Source organism: Coregonus lavaretus (genome assembly GCF_964263955.1).
Source record: "Coregonus lavaretus genome assembly, chromosome: 19".
Taxonomy (NCBI): Eukaryota; Metazoa; Chordata; class Actinopteri; order Salmoniformes; family Salmonidae; genus Coregonus; species Coregonus lavaretus.
In genome coordinates, this window is record NC_140006.1 from 25,006,823 (window position 1) to 25,018,108 (window position 11,286).

General features: G+C 40.8%; 1 protein-coding gene across 1 annotated transcript in view; it reads right to left on the bottom strand.

The window, feature by feature from the left end:
* The window catches only part of LOC311146250 (cysteine-rich secretory protein LCCL domain-containing 1-like), a gene marked incomplete at both ends in the record, with an annotated part of 24,485 nt that extends 15,763 nt beyond the window's left edge, over positions 1-8,722 (bottom strand). Inside the window, 8 exons of the mRNA XM_084182751.1 lie at positions 1,132-1,198; positions 5,191-5,251; positions 5,377-5,541; positions 5,648-5,748; positions 5,912-6,027; positions 6,127-6,259; positions 6,671-6,789; positions 8,465-8,722. Coding sequence (XP_084038877.1) covers positions 1,132-1,198; positions 5,191-5,251; positions 5,377-5,541; positions 5,648-5,748; positions 5,912-6,027; positions 6,127-6,259; positions 6,671-6,789; positions 8,465-8,722 — 1,020 coding nt within the window. The remainder of the gene's footprint in view (positions 1-1,131; positions 1,199-5,190; positions 5,252-5,376; positions 5,542-5,647; positions 5,749-5,911; positions 6,028-6,126; positions 6,260-6,670; positions 6,790-8,464) is intronic.
* Positions 8,723-11,286: the final 2,564 nt, after the last annotated feature.

Genomic DNA, 11,286 nt, shown 5'->3' on the forward strand with positions numbered 1-11,286 from the left:
AACTGAATCATTTGGATTTGAAAGGACAGCAGGTGTAGGCACTTAACTGATTTATTTTTATTTTTAGATCTCCTCAATTTAAGGTAAGGTTTGTCCCTTGTATGATCTAAATGTATATTGTTTTATGATGATACCATCTATCTTTTCGTATTTGTGTAAATCTTTCTAAAACAGAAAATGGGCACAATTCAATGGATATCAATCAACAAAGAGGTAAGAATATGTATGCTATAAAAAATATGTTGAAGGCTAGCTGTTTTGGGTGCAGATGAATGAACTGCTCACTTTTGTGTCTGTGTCTGCAGGTATACAGACGAGGAGGCATACAAAGATATGTCAATTGGTATTGCTATGTTATGCAGATCACATGTTCTAACCTCCCCCCTTACCTCTTCAATGAAAATCCCATAGGCCTCTACATTATGGACAAGGTATGTGTATGAAAATCATTATCAAAACAGTTTTTTTCATTCACATTTACCACAAAAACCAAGGTATGAATACTGTTGTGTGCATGTTTTGTTAAACATCTGTATAATTACTAGTTCAAAAATTAACCCCAAAAGGTTCTTCAAAAGGTTCTTTGAGGATCCATTAAAAGGGGTTATTTGAAGAACCCTTTAAAAGGGTTCTTCGAAGAACTTATAGGGGTTCCCCCACAGTTTCAATTCGAAGAACCGCTAAAGGATCCTCCAGGAACCTTTACTTTTTAGAGTGTAGCCTTGTAGTTTTCGAACTTTTGTAGGCTTTTTGAATGGTCATCAATGGGCAAAAATGTAGCCCAATGGTCTTCAGCACAAAAACGTCATAAAAGGCATCTGGCACAAGTAAATTCATCTACAAACACAAATATAATTTTAGACACATCTTAAAATTACAGTGTTTTCACAAATGATATGAACCCATTCAAAAGTTAGGGGACAGGACCCAGATGTATGACGTAGGATGACGTCACTTGCATAGTGTATAGAGGGCATGTTTTGGCTTTCCCTAATTATTTGAATTCGATAATAAGAATACATCAATAAAATGACTGAAGTTGTATCGTTATTTTATATCTAGTATCACACAACTCATGCAGTTGGAATACATTTAAAAAAATAATAGATAAAAAGTGTTTTCTGTTTGTACCATATCATAATACGCAGTCCCTATGACTTTTCCTGGGCTGGACAAGCATCCAGGAGGACACTCGTACCTGTAGGAAGAAATAACAGTTCAAACTCAGTTTTGACCCATTCACAGAATGAGTGAGAATGGGTAAAGTAGCGTAATTTGAAAATTAAAAGGTAATCTATGGCAATCTATAGTAACTTTGGTAATTTATAGTTGAATAACAAAACAAAAAATGTATTCATAAAGTTCCTTTTTTATATCTGTATCCATATTGTCCATGAGTTTCTAGTGGATAGACCATATGGTTCAAGATAAAATAGCCTAATTAATGAAACAAAAATCTAATCAACAATGGCATTATTTTCAATTAACTCTACAAATCAAATGTTATTTGTCACATGCTTCGTAAACAACAGGTATAGACTAACAGTGAAATGCTTACTTATGGGTCCTTTTTCAAAAATGCAGAGTTAAAGATAAAAATAAAACGAGGAATAAATACACAGTGAATAATGAATAACAATGACTAGTAAAAATAACATGGCTACAGTGAGGGAAAAAAGTATTTGATCCCCTGCTGATTTTGTACGTTTGCCCACTGAAAAAAAAACGATCAGTCTATCATTTTAATGGTAGGTTTATTTGAACAGTGAGAGACAGAATAACAACAAAACAATCCAGAAAAACGCATGTCAAAAATGTTATAAATTGATTTGCATTTTAATGAGGGAAATAAGTATTTGATCCCCTCTCAATCAGAAAGATTTCTGGCTCCCAGGTGTCTTTTATACAGGTAACGAGCTGAGATTAGGAGCACACTCTTAAAGGGAGTGCTTCTAATCTCAGCTTGTTACCTGTATAAAAGACACCTGTCCACAGAAGCAATCAATCTATCAGATTCCAAACTCTCCACCATGGCCAAGACCAAAGAGCTGTCAGGGACAAGATTGTAGACCTACACAAGGCTGGAATGGGCTACAAGACCATCGCTAAGCAGCTTGGTGAGAAGGTGACAACAGTTGGTGCGATTATTCGCAAATGGAAGAAACACAAAAGAACTGTCAATCTCCCTCGGCCTGGGGCTCCATGCAAGATTTCACCTCGTGGAGTTGCAATGATCATGAGAACGGTGAGGAATCAGCCAGAACTACACGGGAGGATCTTGTCAATAATCTCAAGGCAGCTGGGACCATAGTCACCAAGAAAACAATTGGTAACACACTACGCCGTGAAGGACTGAAATCGTGCAGCGCCCGCAAGGTCACCCTGCTCAAGAAAGCACATATACAGGACCGTCTGAAGTTTGCCAATGAACATCTGAATGATTCAGAGGAGAACTAGGTGAAAGTGTTGTGGTCAGATGAGACAAAAATCGAGCTCTTTGGCATCAACTCAACTCACGTGTTTGGAGCAGGAGGAATGCTGCCTAAGACCCCAAGAACACCATCCCCACCGTCAAACATGGAGGTGGAAACATTATGCTTTGGGGGTGTTTTTCTGCTAAGGGGACAGGACAACTTCACCGTATCAAAGGGACGATGGACGGGGCCATGTACCGTCAAATCTTGGGTGAGAACTCCTTCCCTCAGCCAGGGCATTGAAAATGGGTCGTGGATGGGTATTCCAGCATGACAATGACCCAAAACACACGGCCAAGGCAACAAAGGAGTGGCTCAAGAAGAAGCACATTAAGGTCCTGGAGTGGCCTAGCCAGTCTCCAGACCTTAATCCCATAGAAAATCTGTGGAGGGAGCTGAAGGTTTGAGTTGCCAAACGTCAGCCTCGAAACCTTAATGACTTGGAGAAGATCTGCAAAGAGGAGTGGAACAAAATCCCTCCTGAGATGTGTGCAAACCTGGTGGCCAACTACAAGAAACATCTGACCTCTGTGATTGCCAACAAGGGTTTTGCCACCAAGTACTAAGTCATGTTTTGCAGAGGGGTCAAATACTTATTTCCCTCATTAAAATGCAAATCAATTTATAAAATTTGTGACATGCGTTTTTCTGGATTTTGTTGTTGTTATTCTGTCTCTCACTGTTCAAATAAACCTACCATTAAAAGTATAGACTGATCATGTCTTTGTCAGTGGGCAAACGTACAAAATCAGCAGGGGATCAAATACTTTTTTCCCTCACTGTATATACAGGTACTATATACAGGTACTGAGTAACAGTACTGAGTCGATGTGCAGGGGTACGAGGTAATTGAGGTAGCTATGTACATGTACAGGTAGGATTAAAGTGACTAGGCAACAGGATAGATAAGACAGTAGCAGCAGCGGGTAGCCATTTGACTAGCTATTTAGCAGTCTTATGGCTTGGTGGTAGAAGCTGTTCAGGGTCCTATTGGTTCCAGACTTGGTGCACTGGTACCACTTGCCATGCGGTAGCAGAGAGAACAATCTATGGCTTGGGTGGCTGGAGTCTTTGACATTTTTTTGGGCCTTCCTCTGACACTGCCTGGTATAGAGGTCCTGGATGGCAGTGAGCTCGGCCGCAGTGATGTACTGGGCCATACTCACCACCCTCTGTAGCACCTTGCGGTTGGGTGCCTTATATTTGAGATTATTCAGTTCCCACATATGCTGAGCACTTGTTGGCTGCTTTTCCTTCACTCTGTCGTCCGACTCATCCCAAACCATCTCAATTGGGTTGAGGTCAGGGGATTGTGGAGGCCAGGTCATCTGATGCTACACTCCATCACTCTCCTTCTTGGTAAAATAGCCCTTACACAGCCTGGAGGTGTGTTGGGTCATTGTCCTGTTGAAAAACAAATGATAGTCCCACTAAGCCCAAACCAGATGGGATGGCATATCGCTGCAGAATGCTGTGGTAGCCATGCTGGTAAAGTGTGCCTTGAATTCTAAATAAATCACAGACAGTGTCACCAGCAAAGCACCCCCATACCATAACACCTCCTCCTCCATGCTTTACGGTGGGAACTACACATTCGGAGATCATCCGTTCACCCACACCGTGTCTCACAAAGACACGGCGGTTGGAACCAAACATCTCCAATTTAGACTCCAGACCAAAGGACACATTTCCACCAGTCTAATGTCCATTGCTTGTGTTTCTTCGCCCAAGCAGGTCTCTTCTTATTATTGGTGTCCTTTAATAGTGGTTTCTTTGCATCAATTCGACCATGAAGGCCTGATTAACACAGTCCCCTCTGAACAGTTGATATTGAGATGTGTCTGTGACTTGAACTCTGTGAAGCATTTCTTTGGGCTGCAATTTCTGAGGCTGGTAACTCTAATGAAGTTATCCTCTGCAGCAGAGGTAACTCTGGGTCTTCCATTCCTGTGGCGGTCCTCATGAGAGCCAGTTTCATCATAGCGCTTGATGGTTTTTGCGACTGCACTAGAAGAAACTTTCAAAGCTCTTGAAATGTTCCGTATTGACTGGCCTTCATGTCTTAAAGTAATGATGGACTGTCATTTCTCTTTGCTTATTTGAGCTGTTCTTGCCATAATATTGACTTGGTCTTTTACCAAATAGGGCTATCTTCTGTATACCCCCCTACCTTGTCACAACACAACTGATTGGCTCGAACGCATTAAGAAGGAAAACATTTCCACAAATTAACTTATAAGATGACACACCTGTTAATTTAAATTTATTCCAGGTGACTACCTCATGAAGCTGGTTGAGAGAATGCAGAGAGTGTGCAAAGCTGTCATCAAGGCAAAGGGTGGCTATTTGAAGAACCTCAAATATAAGATATATTTTGATTTGTTTAACACTTTTTTGGGTACTACATTATTCCATATGTGTTATTTCATATTTTGATGTCTTCACTATTATTATACAGTGTAGAAAATAGTAAAAATAAAGAAAAACCCTTGAATGTGTGACCAGTCAAACTTTTGACTGGTAGTTTAGGTATTCCTTTTATCCGGGTGAGGGCAGTGTGGAGTGCAATAGAGATGGCGTCATCTGTGGATCTGTTGGGACCCCTAACTATAAACTTTTTTCACAACTGCCACCAGTTTCGCACCAAAACATTGACAACCCCCCTTGCAACCCTAGGTAAGTGACAACATCCACTTTAGGAACAACTTAGACCTACCTATTACAAGTGGTTGCTTTACAACGATCACGCAGCTTTGTCTCACAGTCCATCTGTTGACCTTTGAAAATAAGAAAACCAATTTCACTTAGACCTTCTGGCAATGATACCAAATATAGACTTTTATGCTACTGTATATTGATATTGTGTTTTAGAAACAGTGTAAAATTAGTGATAAATACTTACACATTTGCACTGTGCTGACCACCTCATTCCTCTCTATGTTGTCATTGGGTGATGGTATTGGGGGTTGCTGTCCCGACTTTGGCTCTTGGGCCCTCGGCTCTGGCTGCGGCTCGATGTAGTTTGTCTCCTCTAGTTCAGGGGCAGGACGTCTCTGTACTCCGTTCTCTGAAGAAGAACAAGTGTCACATCACATGTAATATACTGTTTGCAAAACAAAATGCATAAAAGCAACCAATTTGTTTTGAACAACTTTCTTCTGAAAGCAGCCGACCTGTATAGCAGAGATTGTCCCTACAGCCTCCACCGTAGCTGGGCGGACAGGCAGAGCACGGGCGGCCATGTTTGTATGGGGCATGCCCCCACCAGTTTCCCCTGCACACAAATGACATCATAAAACACGCTGAACCTTTTGACCCAATCCCTCCCAGTTCCCATACACTACATAATTTACAGCAGTTGAAAATAAGAATCAGAACTTAATGATTTTTTTGGGGAAACAAACATAAGAACCATTAAAAAAAACGTTCAAACTTACGGCGGTGAGTAGTTGCAAACCAAGTACACAGCTTTAGTCCAAATCATGCCCCACACATTCATGTTGTAACACACATTGATAGCACATCCAATATGGCTGCTTGTTGCCCAAACCATCTGCAAAGACAAACAAAGTAGCTACCTTCAGTTAGTGGTCCTCTCAGACTTCTCTGGCCTTAAATAAGGTGTTGTGATATTGTTATAGGAAACTCTTACCTGTGTGTAGTGAGTGCAGACAGGACCAGAACATCTCAAGGGGCAGTGTGGGTTACACTCCTGTGGATAGGGATAGCTGTAGTCTCTCACTTCATCATACCAGGCCTGGACGTGAAATGTTGGTGGTCGGTCTCTGAGGAAAGTGGAAACTAAACAATTTAACTAACTAGGCCAGGGTTTCCCAAACTCGGTCCTGGGGCCTCCCAGGGTTTCACATTTTGTTTTTTGCCCTAGTACTACACAGCTGATTCAAATAATCAAAGATTGATGATGAGTTGATTATTTGAGTCAGCTGTGTAGTGCTGGGGCAAAAACCAAAACGTGCACCCATGGGAAGCCCCGGGACCGAGTTTGGGAAACCCTAAACTAGACACAACCCATGGCAATATACAGTATCAGTATTCTCTGTACAGTCTAATCACACATTGGTTGCCTCATGAGTTATATGACCCCGCAACATGTTAGGAAATGGACATACAGTATTACTGTATAATGACATAATGCATATAATCAAACTGGTCATCTCTCCTTATACTATACAGACCTTCCCCAGTGGGCACCCAGGTTTTGTCCAATCTGTGTTAGCATGTGTTGTGGTCCATGCTCCCACAGGCAGGTGTGTGCCCAGTGCTCAGCACTCCTCTCCAGCTCCGTATCCCAAACCTTTGAAATGCCAAAGTCAGAGTTATTCTGATAAGATAAACATATATCTGCATGCACATCAGATTGGTGCTAGTGCTACTGAGACTCTTAATACTGCTTATATTAGTGTTACTCTTGAAAGCCCAAACTCTTGATAAACAACAATTGTAAATGCTAATTCTAACATTCTTCACAGAAAGTCTTGGGGGCCTTGATGACATTTTTAGTATTACTGGTCTCCTTGCATCAACTGTCCACAGGGCACAGACGTCAATTCAATGTCTATTCTACGTTGGTTCAACGTGGAAACAACGTTGATTCTACCAGTGTGTGCCCAGTGGGTCTGCACTAAAGTGCAACAACCTACATGATACAGATCTTAACAGGTCAATTGAAGTTAAAAACTATAATCTATTTGTGCACCACTTGTTTCTGACAAAGAACTACGTAGATATGACTTGAGGAATGTTTCAGCCAAGCTGTAGTAAAATTGTCCATTAGAAGAATAGGTGTAGTGTGCTGTTGTTCTGCTGTTTAACTGCACTAACACCCATCAAGGTTAATAGAAAAATGTGCCATTCGGCTGCCCTGTACAGTCCTAATGTATTCCATGTGTAGAAGATTACATTAGTGATATCTGCATTCTGCACTGCTCAGGGTTAATGCAATGGGCTTGAGGCCAATTGACATGTTTGAGCGCAATGGACATACTGTAGGCCTGCAACAATATAATACTGTATATGCCATTTACCAGACACTTTTATCTAAAGCGACTTACAGTCATGCGTTCATACATTTTACATATGGGTGGTCCTGGGAATCGAACTGACAACCCTGGCAGTGCAAGCGCCATGCTTTACCATCTGAGCCACACAGGACCACAGTGTATCCACACAGGATACAAATCTCCATTTATGCATGGGAAATCGTCCAAATTATCCAAATGATGTTGGATATTTACATTAAGACATCAAAATGATGTCCTCTAAAAGGCAATGTTTTGTGTAACATTACATTTACAGTTAACCCCACCCATCTGCGTATAGTACTATACATTGCTTCCAGGAATCCTTCGCAGAAAACTGTATTTGAACAACCATACTTCAAAGGATGATGCTCAACTGTTAATCAATACAGATCCATCTTTGTTGCCAAATGAAATGTAAACATAAAGACTCATATTTGAAGATGTGAGTTGAAATGGTTGAGGCAGAGTGCACGATAACAGTGGAGGTGAGAGCTGGCCGGTGTCCAAGGCAGGGGGCAGAGCTTGAGGTTTGGCAGGGGCAGTAACACACTGGCTTTATTGCTTGGCTGTCGGTCAGGCTTGTTTTTAGGTTTTGATCTATTTGAGCACTATGTGCTCCCAGAGCTTGGTTTGAAACCTCTGAGTTGGCCCTGACTTTGCAGATGTGCTCTGCTGAACCCCATGGATGGTTGAATGGGTTTGAAAATGTTCCAGATTCTCAAGCCTAGATGTCTTGAGTCTTTGAGAAAGTATCACACATTAGCTAAGATGAAGTATCAGTGCAAAATAAGTAACTAACACTTGCTTCAATCTGTAGTACTGTACAATGTCCTTCTACCTTCTCCAGTATGGGCAAGTCATATTCCAATTGCCTACAGTTCATCTTAGAATGACCTAAATATAACAAAAATGTGTGATGCAGACACAGTAGGTCCTGGTTTAGCTTACCATATACTCCATATTTGAAGCTTGAGGATAAACTTGACCTCTCAGCTTGTTGTGCAAATCGAGTATGAGGTGCATATCACCCTCAGTGATGGCTCTCTTCCCTCGCTGTTTGGACACCCACCACTCGTCATCTTTGTTCATATAGTTCTCCAGTATCGCCTCCAGGTGAGTAGAGTTAGGGATAACCATAGAAAGTACTGTTTGGACAAAGAATAGCAGCCCAAACCCTCGCATCCAGTCCTCAGTTACACACTTCATGATGATGATCAGCCTCTCAAGCCTCTGTGATTCACTCCAATACAAAAATCTGTATTCTGTTGGCTAAACAAGAGAAACAATTAAATACAATAGCTATGATGGTTGGTCAAGCATTCAGAGATCTTTATTCTTGTATACTATTTGTTATTGATTAAGAAATTCACTTGAATGCAAGTACTGATTAATTATCACATCTTTGGCACATGGATATTATACATTAGAATTAGAACTGTAATACTGTACATATATATTTGGTGTATTTTAGGTTTATGACAGTAGGTAAATTGCATTGTTCATACAATTTCTCACAAGGAAAATATGTATGTTTTTGCCAAGCACATGCAATATTTCATGACCATACATATTGCATGTGAAATTATTTCACAGGCTGACAAGGCAAGGCGTCAGCTCTGATCCTGTTATAGTCTAGTAAACCCGATCTACCATATTAGCGTTGATACATTGTGGGAGGCAACAAGTCTGCCTAGACAGGCTAATCCTGTTATAATACAAAACAGTATTTTCGTTATCCCAATGACGAATATAACATTTACAAATGATTTACCTTTTACCAAACACTGTTGTTCAATCTGGTCAACTATGCCCAGGAAACAATGCCCAGCTCCAAAAGTTTTATTGCAGCAGAATGCTCAACGAAAGCTACTCTTCTAACAGGACATCTCTCATAACAGGAGCCGAAACTTTCGTAATAAATACATTTGCCCCGGTAATTTATCGTTCATCCACCAAGGAATCGAGATAGTTAACTGTATAATCATTCAAATACGAGCGCTCCCTGCATTTATATGCCAAATTTGGATTTAGCGATGCGTAACGCGGCAGACCACGCCTCCTCCACAGTGTTTCCAGGTTGAACTATTTAAAGACTCCGGTTCTGATTCCAGCCATCCCACTCAATGTGACTGCAAGGTATACTTTGGGCAATAAGAGCCCACTCATATGTAAATTCAGTATTTCTTTACAATAGTATTTCTGTATTTTATGTTTGTTCGTAAGATGTGATTTTGTTCAACTATCACATTTACTGTGAGTTTAATTCAGTCTATTTGGCTGAATTATCTATTTCCAACCCCCCGAACATCGCTGTCCATGTTCTTACAAGCCTCGCTAGCATTGTGCCTGCATCCATGACACTAAGAGAAGTTGTGCGCTGTCCTCCTATAGTCCTACTCCCTGCCATTTTATTCAGCACAACCCCACTGAGCTCTGCAGATCAAATCAACGGTGTTCAAAACCATCAAAACTGATAAGGCTTTTTCCACTTCAGTCAGCATCAACCCAAGTTCCAGACACAAGCTCTTTTCCTCAGGTGGGTATATGAGTATTTTCACAGGAGAAAGGCTGGCATCCTCTGGGTAGAGGGCATGCTGTGCTCCCTGTGTTATGAGTGCATTCCTGGGCATCAGATTCTCAGCACCTTAAATCCTGCCTTCCTACTAAGACTTCTACAGGAATCAACCCACATGACCAAGAAATGTCAACTCAGCTGGAAATTAAGTCAGTGCCCAGCTAAGAGAGGTAACAAGTTGCTGTACAGTGCCACGGCTGCTTCCAGGTGACTGCATTGATGGAGTAACTTGTACAAGCAAATACATTTTGGGTGACTGAGTACCTTTGCCAATTTAAAGTTGCCTACTAGGGGAATTGGAATCGCATTGATAGTCCTCTTCAGTGATTTATAGCAGAAAGGCAGACACTCCCATGCTAGGGTTCAATTAGGTTCTAGCACTGCAAGACTCCAAGTCAGTGGGGAACCAGACAGGTCCAAGATAATTGGCTTATGGCTGGGCCTATACAAATGATCTGTGATGATGTTGACCAGGGACATCATTTTTCATCATATTTAGCAGTGTACAGAACATTTCAGCAGGTAGTCGACATTGTGTCTAAGGAACTTTTTCCTATGTTGTTTTCCCTATTATTCCTCTCATTCCTTGTCTTTATAAGACGTACTTACATTCTTCACATAGGGACCTAGTTGAATATTCACAAAGGAATATTCCACTGCAGGCTGAGTTTACTTTGTCAGGCTCGCCCTCTGGTGTTTTTTTCCCCTCACTACTGCTAAAATCTCTGCTCATGCATTTGGACTTTCCAAACACTTTCTCTAGCAAGACATCAAGTTCATGATTCTTAAATACACTCAGTTACAGTATATACCAGTCTTTATTCTGTAACATTTGTAAAAGGCAATAGCAATTATATGGACACACAACAAAATGGAATTCAATGGTGTAAAAATATGTAGCATCGTGTAGGTAAAGTACATGTTATCAATGTTCTGGACAACCTTTCAGAAATATATACAAAAATATAGTAAATCTTTAATAAAACTATATTCATCACTGTTGACCATGCTACTGACATACACTACTGTGAGCTAGTCATTTGATCTAATACTCTTGTTATAATTATGAGGAAGTTTATTAACAGGTTACTCTTACCACTGCCTTATTGGATGTATTTTTCTAGGTTTGACCAATAGTCGATCAAACGTCACCAACAAAAATAACATGATTGCTGATCAATACATTTGACCATTA